This window comes from Suncus etruscus, chromosome 16 (assembly GCF_024139225.1).
Source record: "Suncus etruscus isolate mSunEtr1 chromosome 16, mSunEtr1.pri.cur, whole genome shotgun sequence".
Classification (NCBI taxonomy): Eukaryota; Metazoa; Chordata; class Mammalia; order Eulipotyphla; family Soricidae; genus Suncus; species Suncus etruscus.
Window position 1 is genome coordinate 69,551,484 of NC_064863.1, and position 26,681 is coordinate 69,578,164.

General features: G+C 35.4%; 1 protein-coding gene and 1 pseudogene across 2 annotated transcripts in view; both read left to right on the forward strand.

The window, feature by feature from the left end:
* CFAP299 (cilia and flagella associated protein 299) overlaps nt 1-26,681 on the forward strand; it is a 569,122-nt gene that overhangs the window by 280,962 nt on the left and 261,479 nt on the right. The window contains exon 3 of one of the 2 annotated variants that reach the window (XM_049790296.1): nt 12,888-12,982. In XM_049790296.1, coding sequence (XP_049646253.1) covers nt 12,888-12,982 — 95 coding nt within the window. The remainder of the gene's footprint in view (nt 1-12,887; nt 12,983-26,681) is intronic. The other variant, XM_049790297.1, reaches the window with a different exon arrangement.
* On the forward strand, nt 19,981-20,857 carry LOC126032627 (40S ribosomal protein SA-like; annotated as a pseudogene).

A 26,681-nucleotide genomic window follows, 5' to 3' on the forward strand; every position in this document is an offset into this window, starting at 1 on the left:
AATCTAAAGCCATAAAACTTACGTAACTTCTTAAACATTACAGGCATAGTATTTTTTTACATTTCCATATACATGCATATTAGCTTAAGTTAACCTCAAATTTTAAGTGGGTTCTTTTTAAGGATTAGAGTCAAAGGAACACAGTAAAAATGGTGTTAGAGTGGCAATTGTTGTTTGCATAGGCCCACCAAAATATGAGGGACATGGAAAGAAATAACCTTGGCCTAAATACAAAGAGACCCGACCCCTGAAGGTTCCTGGCACAAGACCAACTCTAGGCTCCAGGCAAGCTAGATCGTCCAATCCAAGACATTGTCTGTAGTGCCAACACACTTTTATTTTTCACACAGTCTCTGTTGTTGGTATCATGTTTCTGTATTAAAGATTCTGGAATCTGCATATCCTACATTGAAGTCAGGATGTGGAGTGTCCTCTCGTTTCACCTCACAATCAAAGGGCAATGCATTGAGCCCTCTCCTGTAAGCAGGTCGTTGTTAAGTCTTCTCAGTGTTAAGAGAAGTCTCTTTTGGCAGGTCGATGTCTGAGCAGTGATTTTTCCCTAACATCTTCTATGAAACTAACAATAACAAGAGAGGTAGAGGATTGCTTCCAGGTGATGTTATAGACCAGCCTGGATGTTTCGTGGATGGCTTCCCTGGTTCAGGGGTGAATGGAAAATGCCCTTTCTTCTGAGGTCTGTGTCAGGTCGTTATGTCAATATTCAGGGTGTAAGGTCCCTTTGCACTACAAGATTTGTGTGTTCCAATCTCTATTAGATAGGATCTTATTTGTATGTATAGTATTTTCCCATTTTAATGTGCCTATGCAAAAAAGGAGCAATGCCACGTGGTGTTATTGGTGCATATGGGGGCCATAAGAACAATTCCAACGATTCCCATGATATGGTTCGATTCCCATGATATGGTTCAATCATAAGCATTAAACTGGGGGACTCTTTCACCAAAATTCCTTGTTAAACAGATCAAAAAGATAAGATAAAAAGTGGTTAGAATTGTGACTGTATAAGACAACATTTAGTAAGAATTATAGCTGTCAGAGAAAAAACACAAAATATTCTAAAGAAATACGTGTCCATTTTATGTATCTTGAAACAGTTTGGGGTTGTAACACACAATGCATGGCTTTGGTCTGTGTTTAGGATTGTACAATACTGAAGTTAAAAAGAGTAATGTAAGTTAGTGACGTTTGGAGGGTTAGAGAGTTAAGGAGTAAAAAAGAGCTTTGTAGGGGTGTGGGAAAGGGAAAAATACAAAATGAATATTCTGGATATGCAAAACATAACATAAGAATAAGGAATACTCTTAATACATGAAGTTCTGTAGTTTTTGGATGCATAGGGAGGAATTTCTCACCCCCTCCCCCCAGGGCCCAATTAACTAGGCGTGGCCCTGAAGACCCACCTGGTGTGGGGGAAGGATCTTGGTCCCCTGGACTAAGTGGCTAGCTGTCCTGCCCAGAGCCTTTAATCTACCAGTCAAACACACCCAGAAATCCTGGCATGCGGAGTGTTCTGAGCCCAGCCGTGCCTCTCTCAATATTATTCTTTATGATGAAAAACTAAAAACATTTCCATTGACTTCAGGCACAAGGCAAGGATATTTATTGTCTCCAATCTTCTTCAACATAGTATTAGAACTCCTAGCAACAGCAATCAAGCAAGAGAAGGCAATCAATGAGATCCAAATTGGAAAAAAAAGAAGTAAAACTATGTCTGTTTGTAGATGGCATTAAACAGATGACATATACATGGAAAACGATAAGGGGTCCATGAAAAATTCCTAAAATCAACAGACCAAGACAGATGTTTGGCTGACTACAAAAATTGATCACATTACTTTTTACAAGTAATGAATTAGGAGAGGTCAAAGAATCTGACCATTTAAAATAGTGTCTAGAATTGTGTTAAGTACCTACGAGTTAACTTAAAAGAGGTGAAAAACCTATACTAGGAAAATTTTGAAAATACTTAAGAAAAAGATTGGCTTTGTTTCTATTTGTGCCACACTAGGTGGCACTAGAAGTTACTCCTGACTCAGAAATCTCTACTGGCAGAATTGCGTGACCATATTTGATGTCAGGGATCAAACCTGGGTTGGTTGCATGCAAGGCAAACGTCCTACTCACTCTGTTATCGCTCTGGCCCCTTAAGAAAAAACTGAGTAAGAACCAAAAATAGAAAAACATTCCGTTTTCATAGATTGGACAAATCAATGTTATCAAAATGTTTATTTTACATACTTCTATATAGATATAAAAAATTCCTTTCTAAATTTGGACAACATTCTTAGAATATTTAAGACAAACTTTGTGTGAAATCATAAATGACCTTGAATTTCCAAAACCATATTGGAAAACAGATATCTAGGAGGCATCATCTCATTAGCTAACTTGTATCTATACAAGTGATCACAACAGCATGATATTGGAACCAAGAGAGATTTTGAGTCCAATGGTAAGAATAATAGAATATTTAATAACAAACAGCAGAATGTATGATCAAATAATTTTTGACAAAGTAGCTAACAACATGAACTGGAATAAAGACAGCCTCCTCAACAAATGTTGTTGGGACTATTAGATTACCATGTGTAAGAAATTAAAGCTAGATTCAATCTCATAATTTACATAGAATTCATCTAAAAGTGGGTCAAAGTCCTTGATATTTAGACATTAATCTACATTGTATAATGAATGAAAAATAGGCAAACACTCTTAAGACCTTCATCTAACAAAAGTTTTCAAAACTGTGTTTACAATGACAATGTCTACAGAATCCAGACAAAACATATGGGACTAAATCAAACAAAAAAGTTTCTGCATGCAAAAGAAACATGGGCTAACACTGAAACAGCTGAGTTGGGGAAAATAGTTTTACTAAACACATCATATAAATAGTTGATATCTAGCATATTTAAACTAATCAAAAAATTAAGCTCCCCAAATCTAAAAATGCTACCTAAAAATGAGAAGAGAAAATGAAGAGAAATCTCTTTGAGGAGGTCCAACAAATGGCCAACAGGTTCTGGATGCTTTTCGTGTCTTTTTCTTGTCTAATTGCTATGGCAAATAATTCCAGTATTGAATAGAAGTAGTGAGAATGGGTAACATTGTCTTGTACCAGATCTTTTTTTGTTTGTTTGTTTTTTGGGCTACATCCAGTGATGCTCAGGGGTTACTTCTGGCTATGCACTCAGAAATCTCCCCTGGCTGGGGGAACATATGGGATGCTGGGGGATCAAACCATAGTCCATCCTAGGGTAGCACATGCAAGGCAAACAGCCTACCGCCTGCACCACTGCTCTGGCCTCTTGTACCAGATCTTAAAGAAGAGGCTTTTAGTATTTTTCCACGTTAAATATTATATTTGTCATGCAGTAAATAGCTTTGACAATATTAAACATTCTTTAAATTTTCTGTTGAGAGTTTTTTATCATGAATTGATGTTGTGCCTTTTCAAATGCACTCTACACCAATTGATATAATCATATGATTTTATTTTCTCTTGTTGATATGATGTATTATATTGATTGATTTGTGTATGTTATACCATTGTTGAATCTCTTGGATAAATTATTCTTGGTCATGATGTACAATCTTCTTGATGAATTGTTGGATTATATTTGCTAGTATTTTGTTCCGGATATTTGCATCTGTATTTAACAAAGATATTGACTTATGATTCTCTATTTTTCTGTTTGCTTTTTGTATTAGGGGTGATGATAGCTTAATAGAAACTGTTGAGGAACTTAATAGAAACTGTTTAACTTAATGGAAACTCAATAGGAAATGTTTCTTCCATTTCCTGCAAAAGTCTGAAAAGGATTGGTAATAAGTTTTCTTGAAAAGTTAGAAATAATTAAGAAGTGAATACATTTGGGCCTAGGCTTTTGTTTCTAGGAAGCCTTTTGATTTTCATTACAATTTACCATTTTCAATTGAATTTCATTTTGATAGTGACAGGTCTGTTCAGGTACTTCAAACAATATTATCTCTACTATGGGAGGTTCAAGGAGACCAATAATTTATTTATTTCTGGTTCTTTTGTTTTGTGGCATAAAATGCCTCAAAATAATCTCTGATAACCCTTTGAATTTTTTCATGTCTGTTGTCATACCCCTTTGATTTTTCTTGTGAGTCTTGCTAATGTTTATAGATCTTGTTAATTTTTCTCTTATTGATATTTTGTATTATATTTTACTTTTTTTATTTTTTAACTGAAACCCAACTACATACATGTTTATAATCATGGTACTTAAACAGACACTATTATAAGAAAATAAATTAAAAATAAATCTTCAGTCCCTTTCCCTTTTCTTCTTCTTTTCTGCTTCCTCCTCTTCCTCCACCTCCTCTACTTCTTCCTCTTCTTTTTCTTTCTCCTCATCTTCTTAATTTTCTTCTTCCTTCTTCCTTTTTTCTTGTCTTCTTTTTCTTCTTTTTATTTCCTTCTATTTTTCTTTTATTCTTCCTCCTCTGCTTTTATCTTCCTTTTCTTCCATTTTTTTCTTCTTCCTCTTCCTCTTCTTATTCTTCCTCCTCTTCTTCTTACTCCTTTTTTCTTTTCTTCTCATACTTCCTCCAATTCTTCTTAATGTTCTCTTCCTAAGTCTCTGGAACTACAGGGACTTCTATGTTGTTTCTGTTGAGTTTATCAGACTTTTATTTTCATCTGTTCACATTTTTTGAGTAGTTTATTCATTGTCTGATCATTTGCTTTAAGGTTCTTTTCCAAGCTCTTCTGCTTTTAGGAGATGATCTGCATCTCACCCTCTGGCTCACTGACTCCGTCCTCAGCTGCTGTTACCCCCTTGAAAAGGCTTTCCATTGAGATTTTCATTTCATCTACAGATTTTCAGATCTGTTGTTTGAGTTTGGAGTTTTCTGAGTTCTATCATCATAGTCTGTTCAACTCTATCTATGCTTGCTTTGAGTTTTTGAGCATCCTCCATATTAATACTCTAACTCCTCTGAGAAGCTTTTCAGGCCATCTTCATTTCTTTTTTTTTTTTTAATATGAAAAGTAACTGTAAGAAACATTTATTTTGACAATTGTAAGGCATTTTTACAAAGTCTTATTGTAGAATAAGATGTTAATTATGGGGTTCTGGATAGGGCTGGATGATGGTGAGATGGATGGAGAGGACTTTCTCTGCTAGCCCGGACCATGCTCCTCCAATTCCCTCCAGCTGGCGGGTCTGAGGGTTCAGGATATCCACAAGGAAATGATCCATAGACAGTCAGGTTTTAAGAGACATCAGCTTTATCCAGGCCCTATCCACCACATGTGGCTTCTAAGCTTTAAAACCTTTTACACTGGATCCATAATCAGCCCTTTCAACTCAACTTCTTTCTGCCATCTCTCCTTCTGCTGCTTCTTCCTATCTCCCATGAATCCTTGAATCAATTCCCTTCCTGCCCCTAAGGCAATCCTTTTGTTACCTACCAAGGACTCCTCCCAGATCTGGGCAGATCTTACCATCAGGTAAGGTTACACAGGAAAAACGAGAGATGAGGGTAACATCTTTTTTTTTGGGGTGGGGGCACACCCGGTAATGCTCAGGTGTTACTCCCTGGCTATGCGCTCAGAAGTTGCTCCTGGCTTAGGGGACTATATGGGACACCTGGGGATCAAACCGAGGTCCATCCTAGGCTAGCACTGGCAAGGCAGGCACCTTACCTCTAGCACCACCGCGCGGGTGGGGGGATAACATCTTATGATAACCTTATGTGTAACATAAACACTTGGATAACAAGACATGTGGGTAGATTGTTGATTGATGAAATGACTCCATACAGTGTTTTGGTCTATAACTTCCAAAGTTTGCTTGTGTCCCAACTCTGTCAACATGCTTAATTAGTAATAACAGACAATATGTATTGAGTCCTTACTCAGTCGATAACTTTAAGCATTTTACATACTAAATATTTACAAAACCCTGTGAAGTTTGTACTGTTTATCTTTCATTGTAACATTGTAGAATTAGGGTGAGAAAAATAAAAATCACCCCTCAAAAATAGATAATCAGTAAATACAGAGCCAAGATTTATTTCAAGCTGTTTGACTTTAGAACTCAAACTTATTTACATTCATTTACACTGCCTCTCTACCAACTCTGTCTAAAGCCAAAAATCAGACTTGAAAAGTTTACATATAGCATAAAACCAAGGAAAGAGACTTATTTGCTAAATGATAGAATTAAACATGACAAATTTCAAGGAAGATTTTAAAAAGTTCTAGAGTGATATAACAGTGGGTAGGGCGTTTGAACCAAGTTTGATCCCTGGCATCCCATATAGTCCCCTTAGCCAGTTAGGAGTGATTTTTTTTTTATATTTTTATTTTTTATTTATTTTTTATCATAGTGGCTTACATATTGTTGACAATGATATTTTAGGTACATATTTACATAAAATCAGGGGGAATTCCCATCACCCAATTGTCCTCCCTACACCTCCGTTTTTGTCCTACCACCCATATCCTCTTCCCTCACCCCCAGGGTAGCTAGGATGTGTGGTCTCCTCTGTATCTAGCCTACTGCATAGTAGTCTTGCACCTATTTGGTCCTGGTGTCTCCCTTGTTTCCCCCTCTAATTGGGGGGGCAGGACTAGCTAGTTCAAGTTACGTGGTTTTGTTTAAAGGAGAGAAAAGTAATAAACTGGGGTAAAAGTCTAATACGCCGAAAATAAGTGGAATTCTTCCAGAGGCTCTCAACATCGGTTTGAGAAATGAAGGAGAGAAAAAAGGTGAAACATTCCACCAGTACAAAAAGAAGTGTCAAATATCCCGTGAGGACTCCAACAATAAGCGCAAGCACCAAAAAAAAAAAAAAACAAAACAAAACAAACAAAAAAAACAAAAAAAATAAAAACCCACCAAAACAAACACAAAACAAAACAAAACAAGCAAACAAACAAACAAACAAACAAATGTCATGGTCTTGATATAGGAAACATGGCATAGCATACAAAGGAAGAACAGAAAGGAAGAGAAAGAATAAGTATAACTGGGGACAACTTCAATTATCACACCCAAACAGAGAAATTGACCAAAAATAGATGGGTAAATAAAAATAATAATAATAAATGAAAATAAAATAATATATATAAAAAAATAATGATTTGTGCTTTTTTTTTCCCTCCTGCCCAGGCACAGTAAATATTGGGGTCATTCGAAAAGGAATTCACTTGGCCTAAGAGATATGGGGTTTCTCCGCCCTTGGAGTGTATTGTCATGGGATCAACTATAGACTCTGTTCAGGATCATTTACTCTCCTGGTGGTGCTTTTGTGGTGTGTGTAAGACCTCTGCTCTGTCCTGGGTGATACTATCAGGCCTCTGTGACTAGGGATCTCAGTATCTGCACAGATCCTGCGGTGGGAGTTATGATGAAGTCAGTCTTTGTGGTTCTAGAAGTTCTGTTCCATCAGTGTCATTTTAATTCATCTTCTGTGGTTGGTGATCTTGGTCTTTGCACTGAAGCTAGGATGGCACCTAGGACAGTGTCTTTCTTTGTGCTTCCAGAAGCCCCATTCCGTTACAATGGTCTCTGCCAGACCTTTGAAACTGGGGATCATGTTCATTGTGCAGATCGTAGTTCAAACCCTAGGTTAGGGCTTTTTTATTGGTCCCAGGCTGTATACAGTCTGGTCATGGTTCTAGCAGCAGTCATCTGTAACTCGAAATGTTGGCTTTTGTGCCTTCCAAAGGGTGACAAGTCTTCTGATTTTGTCTTGTCGTTAGCTAGAAAGGTAGGATAACCTTCACTTAGGTCAAGTTGTTCCCATTTTTTTTTCCGTTGTCAGGATGTCATATTAGAGCTGGCATTTGTTGGTGACCTCGCAGTATTGCGGCTGTCCCGGGTGGGATTTGTTTCCTGTAGCAGTTGTGAAGAACTGTGCCGTTCCTGTGTCTGGGATCCAGGGTTCAAGGCTGGATTGATGGTATCTAAACACCTGAGGTCTAAGTTAATTCCACATGACATATTTTCAAGGTAGGAGATATCCCTCTATTGTAAACAACTATGAGTTCCTATCTCTAATAGATAAGAGCTCTCTTTTTTTTTAATATATATGTATATATATATATATATATATATATATATATATATATATATATATATATATATATATATATATATATATATATATATATATATATATATATATATATATATTTGTGTAAGAATTCCCCTTTATTTTAGTGTGCCTTTGCAGGGGGAAATGGTGCTACCTTATATTGTTGGTGCATTTGGGGGTGGTCAAAAGGGGAAAACAGAAACAGGTTACATACCCAAAAAAAAGATGAAAAAATAATAAATAGAAAAAAAATAGGTATCAAAAATGTATGTGCTTACATATGTATATGTAGGCCAGATTATTTTTTTTTAAATGAGGTAGCAAAGTGTTTAAAGGGCCAAAGTGATGCATATGACTATCTTACATTTGGGGAAAAGCAGGTAAAGAGGTGGTGTGATACAGTTCTTATGCTTATGTTGGAAATACAGGTTTTCCCATTGTCTTTTGAGTTTTTCTTGTGGTGTGTGGGTCCCCAGGCATCTTTCCATCCCATCCCCAGATCTTCTTCAGAGTGGCAAAAGATTTGTGGCAGGGAGGTCCTGGAAGGGTTCTTGCATTGAGGATATTTTTAGACCTAAGTCCGGTTTCAGGTAACAGTCCACGTTAGGGGGAGTTGGTGGGGAGGGCCGCGCAGCATGGATCCGCAGGGGAGTTGGCTGCCTTTTCTTGCAGGAGACGAGGTGTGGGTTTGACTGGGTGTCCTCTCGACTGGGTGCTGGGTAATGGTTCGTTGGGGTAGGAGGTCAATCTTGATGCCTAATAGATTAAGGACTGAGGGTGGACCCAAGAAAACTCTTTAACATACATTTTATCTCTAGGTTACACCTTCTTTTAGGAACTGAAGCACGTGACCAGTCAGACCACCAAAGCAGTAACTGAGACGTACAGACTTAAACTACACGCTCTATTCTGTGAACAAATTCAGGCAAACTAGCATTCCCCTGCTATTCTCTCCTCTCTTCTCACTACTTTCTTTTTTATTTTCTATCTTCTTTTTTTTTCTTCTCTTCTTTTTTTTTCTTTTTCTTTTTCTCTCTCTTTTCTACTCTTCTCTTTACTTTTTTCCTTTTCTCTTCTCCCTTTCCTTCTAAAGTATTTTCTCTTTTCTCCCTTCCCACCCCTTCCATATACCTTCCCCTTTTCCCCCTTTGGAAATCCAACTATCCCTTCACCCCTCAATCCCATACAGACCTCCCGCCATATTAAAACTCTCCACCCTCAGTCCATCTTCATTTCTTAATGCTTGGTGTGTTAATGCATTGTTTCCCATTGCAACACTTTTATAGTGGTTTTTACTATGTGCGGTGCTGGGGTTAGAAGATGTTCACTCTGCAACTGAACTCCTCTGGCTTCACCTTATTGCGTGGGGCCCTTACTGAGTCTGAGCCCTGGAGATTATGTTCAGTAGTGTCTTCTTATCTGTCTTGGGCGGAAAAGAAAACAGAGAGCAAGGCAGCGGTCTTTTATAATGTCTCTCTTGTGCCCAATCACAAGGCAGGGATCAGTACACACCTTATTGGGTGGGGCCCTTACCCAGTTTGGGCCCTGGAGATTATGTTTGATAGCATCTTCTTGGCTGTCTTGGGCAGAAAAGCCTATTTTGTATTATTTTGCATACCAAGTTTCTAATTTTTGTGCTAGGTTTAATTATTTTCTTCATCCTGCCTGCTTTCAGCTTACTCCATGTGTTGGTCATTTGCCAATTTCTTAATCTTTGCCATTAAGTTATATATGCAGGCCTTTTTTCCTTCTGATAAGTGCTTGGAAAGCTATGATTTTTCTTCCAATACTGTATTTGCTGTGTCTTATTTGTTTTTAGGAACTTTTTGATTCCCTCTGAGATTTCTTCTGTGACTTGTCCAGTTATGAGCTGTTTAATTTCTAGGTATTAAAGTTCGTTTTCCATCTGCTATAAGTCACTTCTATTTTCAGTGAATGATAGTTTGAGAAGATAGTTGATAAAATTTCTATCCTCTTAATTTTATGAAGGTATATTTATGGCCTAGCATGTGACCTGTCATAGGTAATGTCTCTGTGCACTGAAAAATAATGAGTATTAAGCTTTTGAAAAGTCTTATATATAATTTACTTGAAGAAAAACATCACAGTAATAGTGGGGACTACAACAAAGCTCTGTCACCCCTTAATAGATAAACCAGGCTAAACTCAACAAGGATATACTAATTTTGAAGGAAAAATAGAACAAGACTGCTGTAGTCTCAGACTATTACTGTAATGTCTTTCTTCAAGTCAATTAGCCAATGTTTTTAAAGGATTTTATTAGTCCCTTATTGGGTGCATATATATCTTGGATTGTGATTTATTCCCAATGTATATCACTTGATAATTTATAAATGACCCTCTATGTTTCTTTCTATCTTTTTTAATCCTAAAGTCACTCTCTTCTTTATTATTACGGCAACTGTCTTTAAACAGTTTGTTTACTTGTAGGGTTGTCGTCAATCTTTGACTTGAGTGTGTTTCCTGTACACAGAAAAGGATTGAATTGCATTTTCTGAACCATTTTCTTATTCTCTTAAATTGGTACATTTCCATTAATATCAAGATAAATGAATGTTATGGTACTTTGTGCCATCTTTAGGTAGAATTTTGTTTGAGAGCTTTTTCCTACCTTAAATTAGACTGCTCCCATTTTTAAGGTTGAATTTTAAGTCTTTAAAATTTCTGAGCTATTGTTTCTCTGTCAAGTTTCCTTTTTCAAACCTGAATGAAATCTAACTGGGTAGAGTATTCGTAGTTTTCTCACTATTTCCCACAATTGCCTTTTGGACCTGAAAGATTGCTTATGATAAAATCTGTTCTAAATCTTAAGTTTCCTTCTTTATATGTAGTTTCCCTTTTTGATCTTTCAGTATTCTATCTATGGTTTTCATCATTGTGACAAAGATTGTCTTGGGGTAATTTTACTTGGGACTTTTTTAGCTGGTACTCTTCAATCATCTGTTGTGCGTACATGCATTCCTTAATTCTGGGAACTTCTCAGCTATGATGGTTTTAACTTCAAATGGGTTTTTACTTGGATCTCTGTACCCCAGTAATTCTTATGTATTTTCTGTTTAATTCATCACCATTGTGATGAGTCACTATACACTCTTCATCATTATTGTCGCCTTTTCACTTCTTTTGAAGATTTTTCCATCTTCTGTTCATTTATTTTAAAACTTTTTTTCCAATTTTTCTGTTGTATGGAGTTTTTATGTAGTCATCTTCCAGATCACTTATTCTGTCCTCAATTGTTACTCTGCTGGTGAGGCCTTCCAATGAGTTTTTTGTTTCACTTACCAAGTATTTTAGACCTGTTTTATCTGTTTAAAGTTTTATCATTTTCTAATCTCATATTTTCTTGAATATTAGTGGCTGGTCATTCCATGATTTGAGTTCTTTGAATATCTTCAGCATTTTCTTTAAAGATAAAATAGATAGTTCATACTAGGTGGGTCTTCAGAACTACCATCTTCATTCACTAAAAATTGTGGGGTTCTGCATTGCTTTTCTATTGTGACCTTTGCAGTGTGGTGGTATATTTTTATGTGTCATAATGGAGCTCATTGGCTAGGAGAAATTCTTGATCATAAGTGAAGAAGAGTATCTCTTCTCTTCTTGAGTTCACTTAATGATTGGTTAAAGGCTTCCTGTGTCTTTAACTTCCCATTGTTCCCAGCTCAGGTTTTTGCTTCAGAGCCATAGTCTTCTTACACACACTCCCATATTATGAATTTTAACCCCTCTATTATATCTGTAACCTCCATGTTCTTTTTGAAAACAAGCAAAAAAACCCCCACTATTTTATGGCCATGGAGAACTAGAAATCTGTGGTACTTACTTTGCATGTACAAGTACCAGTGTTAAATTTCTGTCATCACATTATTTCCCAAGAACCACTGGATATCTACTTTGAGGCCCCTGATTATCACAGGGTTATGGTCTTAGTTAATTCTATTGTTGATGTTACTGAGTTTGAATGTTTTTGTTCAATACAGTTTTAACTCTATTAAATTCTCATGTTATAATACAATATTTTATTTTTAGCTGACAAACAATAGAGCATTGCAGAAAATTCCCTTCCTATACCCTGAACATGATTTTGCATTCCTCCAAAGTTATCATAGTGAGGGACTTATTTAGGCACTGAGAGATAAAATATGGGTTAAGGGACTTGGTTTGTGCTGGATGATCTCAGTTTGAATCCAGTTACTTAAGTTTATAAGTATACGTGTACAAAACCAGGAGTAAATTTTGAGTACCGCTGGGTGTGGTCCAAACCAAACCTCCAAATATATACATATATTGAATTTGTATATTATGATAAAAAGTAAAATTTGGGAGTAAGGGTGAGAAAAATAAAATAAAATTTTATGTAAATGAAATTATCTGGCAAGAGTTTTAAGGTGAAAATACACAGTATGTATTTAGTTAATTTCAGTTGTTTGAAATATACTCTAATTGCTTGAAAGTAAATTGATGAATACAATGGACTACAATAATTCTGTTTTATTTACAAGGATTATGTATAATAGGTGCATTTTAAAATTTTGGGTCACAACCAGTGGCACTCAGGGGTTCCTCCTGTCTCAGTGGTCTCAGAAAGCTCAGGGGACAATATGGGATACCAAGGATCAAACTTGAGTGCAAGGCAAATGTATCATTGCTCTGGCCTCTGATAATTTGTTTTTATGTTATAAAAATTGTCAGAATATACAAGTATGATTGTTGGATTCTAAAGAATTATTATTTTCTAATATACTGTAACAAAAATCTCCTTTTTTTAGGGTATTAGCAAGTGCTGGTAAAACACTGAAAGACAATTTTCTGAAGGCTTTGGCAGCAAGAGAAGAAGATAACAACATTGGAAAAGTGAGCGTGAGTACATTTTGCCAACAGATATAGATCTGTTAATATTAATAAGGTAACACTTAATATTATCTCTGCAAAATAATTCCAAAAGTATATACTATTTTTTGTTTTTATTCTGTAGGAATGTATCTTAAAAATAAGTATTCTCATTTAAATCTCTAGAAGTATCCGAAGTGGTACAATAAATTCTGTAAGTCTATAATCTAGAATAAAGCCCTGTAGTCTACCATGCAATTCAACCTCTGGATACATGTTTAAAACATAGGAGAGATATATTCTTGAACCACGTAGAAAGACAATATTCCCGATTAAAATATATATCAAATATTTAAAGGTATTGACATGTAGAATAAATATTGTTTTTATGATTTGTTAATATGTTTGTGTTTAATATGTATACATGGTTTACATGTATATTTATATATTCATGTACATACAATACAGATAAATATTTATATACACACAATAGGTACATTTGATTTATATATGCACAGTGTGTACAGAAGATATGTAATAACCATGATAACTCTTCTGTAAATTTTAAATATTCCAAATCTAGGGTTTAAAATGACATATTCATATTGAAATAGTAATAAGAAAAATAAAGATATCCATGTGCTAAAAAATTTAGAACAACAGAAAATTATTTGTAAAATCTGGTGTTTCTTAAGTGGCAAATTGAACACAGGGTCCAAGAAACATGCATGAATCTAGATTTGGAAAAATTAGTAGATTTTTCTGGGTATGTGAAATACTTCTGTCGTATGGTATTTTTTTCTATATTGTTGCTACAAATCATTGTTTGTCCATTTTTTTAAACTGTGGTCTTTTATTTCTTTACTCTGTATCCCTATTGTACTGATTGAGCCCCATAGAATCAGGCATGGTTACGCTATTTAAGTGACTTCCACTTATGTCTCCCTGTGAATATCAGAAGGGTTCAGAGAATCCATAAAGTCCTTGGTTGAGAAACATTGCTTCACATCATCTTCAATTATGTCATTATAACAATTTTTTCTGAAAATTTTAAAACATTTAGAATAAGCTAAACAGTTAGCATTTAATACTAGTTGGATGTACACTGATTTGGTAGCTGGACTATTATCTGATGCATATTATGCTAAATCTGAAAATAATGTGTGGTCATATATTTAAGCATCTGACATTGTAATATTGCTAGAATCAGAAGAATACATATCACTATTTAAGGGTAACATTTAAGACCTAATTTTTTTCTTTATCTTGTTTTAGCATTTTAAATAGTTTTAATGCAAACAATTTACAATGGAATGCATCATATTTTTGAAAGATCCAATTATTAATATCATGCATTTACTTAAAATCTATTTACTAAATGGACAGACTTTAAAATCAAGTCTTATAAATTATGAAATATTCATGAGATTCAATCTATGTCAATTTGCTTCCAGCAGAAATTAGATGCACATTTTATGAGGTCTTAACTCTATATGGGAAATGACAATTTCCTAAGCATTAGAATTGCTCTAAATAATGTGTCCTGTGATAGAAACAGAGAACTTTAACCCAGATGCATATTTATTCTTTTTTTCTCCTCACATTATTGAAAATGTGTGCTAGAGAAGTTATGATACAGTTTTAGAGCTGACATAATTGACCTGCATGGTCTAATAAGGCTTGAAGGACTAAGCCTGTATCAATTTTCCTGAGTAATTTTCTTCAAATGTTGCAAAGAAATTAGAAGATTTGATTTATAACCTTACATTTGCAGCATTTTGTTTTATTTTTAAGATTTTAAGTTTTAATGCTATTAAGAATAATTCAATCTTGTTTTGGGTGTCCTTTTATTCCCTATGGTCAACTAATTACAAAACTTAATCAGTTTTTTCCATTTATGTCTCAAATTTGTTCTTCTTAGAACATAGAGTTTTTAGAATGGTACTTTTCTCTTGGGAGAAAACAAGGTTTTATAAGAATATATAGTTATTTTATGCAAATTGTATGACTATATATTTATTAACATATATATTTCTTTAAAACAAGGCACTGCTCAAAGAATAAAAATGATTGAAAATGTACTTTCTTTAAGGCATCCTCTGATTGAGTGGGTAAATGTTATTGATGAAGAGATCATTTAGATAACTCCTATCTTTAAACAGGGATCACTCTAGCAATACTAGGGTGGGGGAAAATCAGGCTTCATGGTGATGCCTGGGTATGACTGTGCAGCTGATGGTTTCATGATGAGTCTCAGTGATGCAAAAATACATGTAAAGTAAGAATTGAGCCGCATTACAAACCAGCATTTCTGTTTCTGAGTATCTATCCCCAGAACACAAAACAATTCATTTAGAATAGTATATTCAGATGAGTATTCATGGCAGCACTTAGTACAATAGCTAAGATATGGAATGAACTTAGTTTTCAACCACAGGTAAGTGGATTATGAAGATGTGGTGCATATGCATATGGAGCATCATGCAAGGAATGATCCAATTATGCTGCTGAACTGGAGGATATCATGTTAAGTGAAGTCAGCCAGAAGAAGAAGGACAAACATAGTATAACATCACTTGTTTATGGTATATAAAATAACTAGACAAGGGAAAGCAAAGTAGTTAAAAGGAGGATAACTTGGCAGCCTTGATCCAAAAATATAGGAAGGAAGATGGGACAAAGGGGGAAAATAGGGAGTGTATGAACAAAATTAAGCAGACAGAAATGTAGGTATTAAGGGAATGGGTACATCAGTATTGTAAAGAAATGACATAGCCACATATCCAAACCACACTACAATAGAATCAGGATATCAAACCGACAATAGCCAAACTTTTAAAATGTGCCTGAGAAGGAAGCAGGCTGGCATGTGCTAATAATTAAGAGGGAACCTGGGGACACTGGTGAAGGGAAGTTCACACTGGTGGTGGAATTGATGCTGGAACACAGTAATCCCAAAATTCAACTATGAATAAGATTTTATATTATGGTATCAATAAAAATTAAAGATCTAACACCTCAGACTTTTAGTTTTCTAGAAAAGCCCAAGTTCTCTCTAAAACATGTATTTCTCTTTCTTTCCCTTCATATTTCTATAAGTCAATATTTTTTCAGTAGAACGACTTAGCTCCACAAAAAATATCACACACTCAAAATATCAAACGCCTTCTATAATTATATTATTTTATTGACAAAATTTAGAAAATTTCAAGAAAATACAAAATGTCAACTTCATTGAAGTTTTTAACGTTTAGAAGAAAATTACTGCTTTTTTCATGAGCAATGTATTAATTATGTTTTTATAAACTCAACATGCCCAGTGCTCAGTTTTTTTATACTTACCTGCATCCCTGAGACTTACCTCTCATCTGAGCTTCTATAGATGTAGACCAAATCTCTTGTTATAAACAGATACTTAATAAATACCTCACCCTGGCAATAATGTCAAAAATTTTACTCGTGAACAGTCAGTATAACAGCTATTATATTTTTTCAAAAAGAAGACAGTTATAAATGAGATGGAGGTAGTCCATAATCTTAGCCTTTAAATAAGTTTAATTATAAAATATAGTAGGCACTAGAGTGAGTGTTTTATATATATGAAGAGCATGCTTTTTCACATATATGATCTAGGGATGAGACTGGACTGTAAATTGAATGCCTTGCACGCATGAGACCTGACATCAGTATCCAGAACCACTTACGCAGAAAAAAGAGCAAATTAATTAAAACAATTACATTATAAAGAAAATTTGCCCATTGTACCTGTAACATGATAACTTGAAAAAACAATGGTTATATATAAGCATGTATAAACATGCGGATTATGTATGTTATAAATGACAATGTATAAACCTTCATGAAATAATATTTATTCTTGTTATTAAATTTGATTATGTTATTAAATCAGGTTACTACTGACTTAAAATAATTGGGGGAGGGTGTTTGGGCCACACCCAGTGATGCTCAGGGGTTACTCATGGCTATGTGCTCAGAAATTGCTCCATATGGAATGCTGGGGATTGAATTGAGGTCCTTCCTGGGTCAGCCATGCACAAGGTAAAAGCCCTACTGCTGCCCTACTGCTCTGGTCCCATATTTTATACAATAATTTATCATAAACAATGGGCTAGCTCAAATAGATGAAGGTTAGACTTTGGCATCAATGAGGCCCTGAGTTATATGCCTGACATTTAGCATCTTCCCAGAATAAGGTGTGGTACTACTGGCTCCTGGGCATCACCACTAAGACTGAGCATCTCTGCATCATTGAGACTCATCATTAAATCATCAGATACACATTCTTACCCAGGCATCACCATGAGGCCTGATTCTTCCCCACCCTGGTATTGCTGGAGTGATCCCTGTTAAAGATAAGAATTATCTAAATAATATCTTCATCAATAACATCTAACCCACTCAATCAGAGAATGCCTTAAAGGAAGTTCATTTTCAATAATTTTCATTCTTTGAGCAGTGCTTTGTTCTAAAGCAGAATATATGTTTAACAAATGTATATATTTATACTAGATATTATAGCAATCAGATATTTAGGAAAATACTTTATATGCCATGATATTTAATGTTATTGTTTGATGTTACAGGGTATCAGAGTCCATTTCATTAACTTTTCACTCATCTAACCACAGAGCTATTTGACTGACATAAACAAAGACTGATAACACTTGGACTTTCTCTACAGTATTATTTTAACAGGATTATATAACACTTTTAAAGTGACAGCCTATTCCAAGGGATAGGCTGGAATTTGGGCAGGAGGAGATTACAGTAAACTAAGAATCCTAAAATTATTGAAGGAAAGAAAGTAAAACTAAAATATTCCCTTCCTTGTTATATACCCATGAGGATTGTAATGGAAGATTACATGCTGTTCTGGGCAAGAAAAGTGGAACCTGTTGACAATTATTTTCCCACTAAATGTTGACTATGTAAACAGTTACATAGCTGACCTGTTTGGACTTTGAAATATGCATTATTGAAGCTGGCATAAAAGCACTGCTTATAGTTTTCCCCTCAGAATCCTTCAAAGAAACCTCTGTGCGTGAGTCAGGAAAACCTATGAATTAGGCAGTTCCTAATATACCCATTTCCTGTGTTGAAATCTCTATGAAACATAAGATTGCGTTGTGTATGACCAGTAACATTGTGCTGACATGATCTTTTCCCTCTTTGCTATTTTCCAACTTCTATAAAATATTCCCTTTCTATAAAATGAAGGTATTATACAGATGTTTATTTCCTTTTTAATTGAATCCATGCTTGTCCACTAATAAACTCTTATGGAAATTATATGACTCATGCAATCTTACTTTAATTTTAAACAAATTACATCAGTGTTTGGAAAATAAAATAGATATCAGTTTTAATCCGACTAAAAAAATCTATACAAGAAGAGATATTTAAATTTTTCCCAGGTGAAAATATGATATAGTGCAGAAACAAATTCTAGGAGGAGTAGAGTTCATGAGGCCTTCTTAATCTGAGTTTGATTCTTGGATTTCCCAGTTATAACAACTTAAAATTCCTCAAATTTACAAAGCTGTAGTTTTGTAGTACTACAAAATGGGAGTAGTACTTTTTACACTGGTGAGATGATTTTTGGTGTTAAATTATTTTACGTTTAAAAAAGAAATAAGTTTAAATAGTAGAAGTTATTTACATGAATGATATATAGTTTGCTAGGTTCCCTGAAAACAGTCTAAGTTGAGATATTAGTGCAAAATATGGAATGAGAAAGCTCTCGCCTGAGAAACTTGTTACGTACAGAAGGGAAGCATATTACAGAGGGGAAAGGTGAGAGGGATTTGGTTTCACTGGACATCTAGACTTAGTATGATCACCCAGGAAGTTCAGGAGCATGAGTTGTATCAGCGTTACATCCTCTAATTTCTAAATACTCTCCTTCCCAATCCCCCTTCCATTAATTAATCATCAACTGCCATAGAAAGTGGGAAAGTATGTGGCTCTAGTTAGCTAAAGACTTTGCTTGATAAGAAGACTGCAGGTGTAAACCATTAGCCAGAACACCTGGAGCATCTGGAACTGGTGAGAGTCTGAGCAAGGGGATCTATGTATGCAAAAACTCAGTTTATCCCATTTTTAAAAATGTTATTCTTTAAATAATGTCATAATATAAAAGTAAATATTATGATATTTATTTTACTCATCTTATAGGACACTTGAGTTAGTTCTTTAGTGTCCTATTTCCAAAATGTCATTAAAATAAAGGAAAATGTGTTAAATTGCAAAGAAAATTTCAATTACAAGTAAATAGAAGTCCAAACCTGGTCTTCAGGTATAGAGATTTTACACATCTGTTAAACTTATTGATTTAAATATTTCATCCTCAAGTACATGTACCAGTTGTTTCACACTTTCTATTTAAAGTTCCAGCACCAGTTGAAGCTCCATGAAAGTCATTAGCAAGTATCATTTCCAGTGTACACACTAAAATATATTTTAATGTAATATGTAATAATTGAGGCTATAAAAAGTGGAGACAGTTTATTTTTTTTCTAAACTTCATTAACAGATTTTGTGCAATATTCTGAAAGTACTTCAGGTTTTCTACAGAATAGAAAAAGCAGTGAAGTTTGCATAAAGGTCACCAGAACTAGAAACATGACTTGTTCTATCAAGTTACAGTGTTGTTATATTTCTAAGGTCCTGTCCATACTAATGTCCTTTGGATATTTGCCTATTAGTTAAATGTGATAGAATTATACAAAGATTTTAATGAATAAAGATATTTGTATCCAGTTGATTATATCAGTCCTCTTCCTAAAAGGTAAATTGGCCCCCACCCCGATTTACTCAGTGAATGCAAAAGATTATACAAAATATTTTGAAGATTTGCTAGGTCACGATTCCTGACTACCTAATTCAAAAAGTTACAAAGGCTGACCATATTTTAAGTTTTAAAAGTAAATAATTTGGCTTTCCGCACTACCCAGTGAGGAATTCAATACTGTGTTGTTCTCGATTCCCGCATAACTTAAAGGAAATCTCACAATGTCAGGAGCCCTCAATATCCTACAAATGAAGGAAGAGGATGTCCTCAAATTCCTTGCCGCGGGCACCCACTTAGGTGGCACTAACCTGGACTTCCAAATGGAACAGTACGCTTACAAAAGGGAAAGTGATGACATCTACATGGTAGTTTTGAATAAAACCTGGGAGAAGCTTCTGCTGGCAACTCTTGCCTTTGCTGCCATTGAAAACTCAGCTGATTTCAGTCTCATCTAGGAATACTGGCCAGGAAGCTCTACTGAAGTTTGCTGCTGCTACTGGAGCCACTCTGATCGCTGGCCGCTTCATGCCTGAAACTTTCACTAACCAAATCCAGGCAGCTTTCTGGAAGCTGAGATTTTGGTTGTTACTGATCCCAGGGCCTACCACCAGCGCCTTACAGAGGCATCTTACATTCATCTTCCTACAATTGCTCTGTGTGACACAGACTCCCCTCTCCGCTACGTGGACATTGCCATCCCTTGCAACAACAAGGGAGCTCACTCAGTGGGTCTCGGGTGGTGGATGCTGGCCCAGGTCAGTTGTGCAAATGTGAAGCACCATCTCCTGGGAACACCCATGGGACGTTATGCCTGATCTCTACTTCTACAGAGATCGAAAAGAAAGAGCAGGCTGCTGCTGAGAAGGCTGTGACCTAGGAGGAATTTCAGGGCGAATGGACTGCTCCATCTCCTGAATTTATTGCTACTCAGCCTGAGGTTGCAGACTGATCTGAAGGGGTGCAGGTACCTTCTGTATCTATTCCGGAATTCCGTACCCTACCGAAGATTGGAGCTCTCAGCCTGCCACAGAAGACTGGTCTGTGGCTTGCACTGCTCAGGCCACTGAGTGGGTAGGTGCCGCCACTGAATGGTCTTAAGCTGTTCTTTCTAGACTAAAATAGGAATGGAAATCAGGTTGATGGAAAATAAATAAGTTTCTTAAAAAAAAAAAAACAAAAAGTAAATACCGTATTTTATGACATATAAGACGACTTTTTACCCCATGAAAAACTTCTTAAAAGTCAAGGTTCGTCTTATATACAACTAAACCACATGCTGAAATTTATTCCAGCTTTATCACCACATCCCATCAAGCTGTCAGACGTCATCCCTCAGTCCTCTACTTGTCCTGTTCATCTTTCAGGGCACACAAAGGAGCTGAGTTACCGAGCTCCGCATCTCATCTACCCGCTGGGTATGTGGCTTTCCGATGCTCAGTCCTCTGTTCAGCTTTTATGAGATACAGAGGAGGTTCTCTGTCCCTTCCAGCTGTCCTATTAATCACTGTACCCCAGCCAGCTGCTCTTGGAAGAGCCCCCTCTCCCTGCTCTCAATGTAGAACACAATTAAAAAATCACAGTCACTCACTACAAATGACAAATGTAAAATGATTGTTGGCACTCCAAAGTCTAGCTCTATTAAACATATACTGTTAACTTTTAAGGGTTTTACTCTTTTTCTCTTACTTTTTTAATTTCTATTTGGTGTGCATTAAAAAAGAGGTAATTTTATACAACAAATATAGCCCAAACCCTATATTTTAACAGCAAAAGTAGGTGGTCGTCTTATATGCCCAGTCGTTTTATATGCTAGAGATACAGTAATTTGGTGAAAACATCTAACTTGACATAAGGCTATTTGTTGACTTAAACTTTTGTGTGTGTGTGTGTGTGTGTGTGTGTGTGTGTGTGTGTGTGTGGTTTTTGGGTCACACCCGATAGTGCTCAGGGGTTATTCCTGGCTCCAAGCTCAGAAATTGCTCCTGGCAGGCACATGGGACGCTGGGATTCGAACCGATGACCTCCTGCATGAAAGGCAAACACCTTACCTCCATGCTATCTCTCCAGCATCAGTTGTTGACTTAAACTTTTATTTTATGTTGTCCATTGTGTAGCTTTACAGAAATTATTATGTTTGGCTATCAAATAATACCTTAAGCTACCTGGAAGTGTTGATTAAAATAAACTTATGTACCAATTTATATAAATAAAAATATTATGAATATAAAAATAATATTAATTTTAAATTCAATCCGAATGTATGAAGAATTATAGTTATGTTTTATAAAGAGCAATTAAAATATTGATTTAACATTAGATTTTTTTTACTTCTGTGCTTTGTTGTACATTTAGAATTTACATTCTATGTAAATTCATGTAGAATTTACAACAAACCTTATCCATGTAGAATTTACAACAAACCTTTTGTTTATTTTATGCATTCACTTAGGTACCTATATACACAAATAGACCTCATTATTTGTCTTCTGAAAATACTCTGAATATTGTGAATTATATCAGAGCAGAGAGAGAGGAGAAGCAATCAGAAAGTCATGACAGAGAGTAGTCTCTGAAATATGGTTTACATGGCTCTCTTTTAGTGATAGATAGCTCATCAGATTGGAGTGCATGCTTTACATGCGTGGAGCCATGGTTTAATCCCTAGAATTACATAATCCTTGAACACTACTGAAAGCAGCCCCCAAATATTGAACTGGGAGTATCCTCAAAACACCACTTGTGTTTATTTGTGTACCATAAAGAAAAATCAAATAATACTCCATTTATTTTTGGGGGGGTCACACCCAGCATAGCTCAGGGGTTACTCCTGGATCTGCACTCAGGAATCGCTCTTGGCAGGCTCAAGGGATCATAAGGGATGCCAGGATTCGAACCACTGTCCTTCTGCGTCTAAGGCAAAAGCTGTACCACTGTGCTATCTCTCTGGTCCCATGATACTTCATTTCAATTATTTATCTAGAACTTAGTTTTATGATCATATTTAATTTGGGATAGCAAAATAAGTAGTTTATCTGAGTAAGAGGAAGAATCACAAATATGGTTGGTGAACTAGTTATCATGGTATATTTCTGATAAGTACACATCATATCTTGCTATGCTGTATTTCTATTGAAAGGTATTTTGGAGGAGTTTTTCCGGCCACACCCATTTGATGCTCAGGGGTTACTCCTGGATAAGTGCTCAGAAATTGCCCCTGGCTTTGGGGGGGGACCATATGGTACACCAGGGGATCGAACCGCGATCCTTCCTTGGCTAGCACTTGCAAGGCAGACACCTTACCTCTAGCGCCACCTCGCCGGCCCATGAAAAAGGTATCTTTTAGAAAAAATATTTTTTATTTAAGCACATTAGTAATATTTAGTACAGCATGTTTCAGATTTCTAAACATAATGGAAACTGGGTAAAAAAGACAAACAGCATTGATAACCAGTCCTCATATATGTATGCAAAAGTTATGACATTAGAACATAACCAGATGTTCCACTGGTACCAATAATCAAAGCAATGAAACTTAAAATCAATTCTAATTCACAACTACAAGATTGGCAAAAATTTAACAGATGATTCCAAATTTAGTGGAGGATGTGAAGATGTAGAAAATGGTGTTAAGTGAATTCAGTAGAGCATATTGTTAGCAGTTCTTTGGAAAAAAAATTTTGTAGTAAGATATGAAAATATTTGTGCTGGTAAATACTTATCTGAGATGAACTCTTAACTGTATACAGGAAGATGAATGTCACATTAGTTACTTAAGAAAAAGTAAATGAAACCAAATGTTTATGAAAATTAGAGCAAGTTATATGAATTTGTATAATGGAATAGCATGCATGGAATCAATAAAAGAAACTAAATATATTTTGTTTGTGCACCTGGAGTAATATAAGTCAGAAAAATAATTAGCATCAAAAAAAGGAAAGCACTCAGCTATAAAAAAAAATAGCCACTCATATAATAACCACGAGAATGAGGGAAAATAAAATAATTAAAATAATTGTTAAAAAAAGGGGGAAAAAAGGAAAAAGAGAAACGAGAAGAAAAATAAATAGTAAAAAAAACCGAAACAAAAAAGAAAAAACAAAGAAGGAATAAGGGTTGGTGTGGCAAGAGTTTTTTGCTTCTTTTTTTTTTTTTTTTTTTTTTTGGCATAGCACAGTAAGTATTGGGGAAATTAGAAAGGGAATTCCCGGGGCCGGGCGGTGGCGCTAAAGGTAAGGTGCCTACCTTACCTGCGCTAGCCTAGGATGGGCCGCGGTTCGATCCCCCGGCGTCCCATATGGTCCCCCAACCCAGGAGCAACTTCTGAGCGCATAGCCAGGAGTAACCCCTGAGCGTCACCGGGTGTGGCCCAAAAACCAAAAAAAAAAAAAAAAAAAAAAAAAGAAAGAAAGGGAATTCCCTTGGCCTAGGAGATACAGGGTATCTCCACCCTTGAAGTATACTGCCATGGGAACAACTATAGGCTCCATGCACACTCGTTTTCACACCCCAAGTTCTTTTTATGGTGCCAGAAACTTTCTGGTCAGTTGTGGATGATAACATCAGGCCTCTGTAGCTAGAGATCTTGGCATTTGCGTATGTCATAGAATGAAGGCTAGGAGAAAGTTATACAAAAACTTTTATTTCTGTGGGACAGATTTTGATAAATGAGATTGCTAAAGCCACTGGAAAATAAATCAAGTTACTAAGAAAGCACAGTCCAAAACTGTCTGTATATGGAAGTCCTCCATTTGTCTCTAACTTCTTTTCTATGCCTCAGTTTCCTTATTGTCAATTAAATTAACAACAGCATCAAGATAGTAGAATGGATACATATATTATATGAACTAATGCAGGCAAAGTACTCAACACAATTTTGAGCACTATAAATGTAACCAAATATCCTTAAAATTTTATTTTTAATTAAATTTAATTATTTATAGAATATTATAAAATAAATAAATAAAGTTATAAAATAGTTATAAAATTAGAAATTCTACAGCTCTCTCTGTAAATGATGATAGTGCACTTTAAATTTAGCAAATTGTTTCACACTGTTAAAATATAGGAGGATGTTAATAATAGAACTAAAATATAATCAAGTAATACCATTTTGTGCATTTAAACCCCAAGCAGTGAAAATATTCTTTTAAAAAGATACATGCACACCTATATTCATTGTCACACTTAGTATAATAGCCAAGATATGGAATTAGTCCAAATACTTAAGTTGGGGATGAATAATCAAGAAGTTTTGTATAGGGGCTGACGAGGTAGCGCTAGAGCCTTGCAAGCGCTAGCCAAGGAAGGACCTCTGTTAGATCCTCTGGCATCCCATATGGTCCCCCCAAGCATGGGCAATTTCTGAGCACTTAGCCAGGAGTAACCCCTGAGCATCATATGGGTGTGGCCCGAAAAACAAAAAAAAAAGTTATGTATACAGACAATGGAATACTATGAAAATATAAGGAAGAATAAAACTATGCTATCTGTAGCACCATGGATAGAACCAGAGGATATCATGCTAAGTGAAGTCAGAAAGAAAAGGATAGACACGGAATCATTTCTCTTATATGTGGGACTTAAAGATACACAGCAAAGGCCAATTCCACAGATTTTCTCTATATTTACTCTTCTGGGGAGAGAAGTTATGGCAGAGGACTTTGTTTTAACAAACATCTTTTTTTCTTACAATCAAGAAAGCAAGAATACCAAATTGGAAATGGTTTATGAGTTCTCAAAATGCTTAACTCAGCTATCGTTTATTTAAAATATATAAGAAATGTTTCAAATTATTAAGTTATACTTCATAACAAGAAATATCTAGTCTAAAAAAATCAAGCACCCGGGAAACAGCTTAATAAAAGAAGTGAAAGACGTATTCAGTGAAAATTATAAATAGCTACTAAAATAAATGAGATGCATGAGAAATTGAAATAAAAGTGTTCCTGTTCAGGGATTGGAAAGATCAATATTGTTAAAATAACAGTCTTTACCAAAGTATTTTACAAATTCAATGCATTTTTGTAGAAATACTGATAGAGTTTTTAAAGATATAGACAAAACACTGTCAAAATTTATATGAGTAATAAAATTCCATAATCAGAGAAATTACAGGGGAAAATTATGGAAGAATTCTGTTTGCCAAGATTTAAATTATTCTATAAAGATAAAGTGATTACAACTCTCTTATACTAGAATGACATGCTCTCAAACAACTGGAATGGAAAATCTAGAGACAGATACTCAGGTATTTAGGTGGCTAATCTTTAATCAAGTAGAAAAACATACAAAGTGGAGAAAGGAAAACCTCTTCAACAAATGTTGGGACAACTAACCAGCCATATGCAGCAATAAAAAAAAATAAAAATAGAGCTCAGATTATTTTTAAGGCTCTTGATATTACACATGACATATAGAATGTATTGAGAATAACATAAATGGAACACTTTATGACATTGAATCTAGAGGTATCTTCAAGGATTCAATAATATTGGTCACATAAATAAAACAAAAATTAATGACCTGTTTAACATCAAACTAAGAAGTTTCTACATTGCAAAGAAAAGATATGACATTCTACAGGCTGAGAGAAAATATTTTCCCACCATATACCTGATAAGGGTTAAATACTCAAGCTATATAAAACACTGGTAAAATTTTATAAAATAAAACGTTGAAAATGGATGGAAGCAGAGACCAGAGTAATAGTATAGTGGGTAGGCCACTTGCTTGGCACATGACCAACCCTAATTCAACTCCATATTTCTTCCCCAAACCTATTAGGAATGATTCCTCAGTAAAGACTAAGTCCTGAGCACCATCAAGTGTGCCTCACCCAAAGAAAGGGGGGATTAATATATGTCAAAGAAGATATTTAAATGTCAAAAGTACTTTGTGTATCACATCATAAGTGGAATGTACA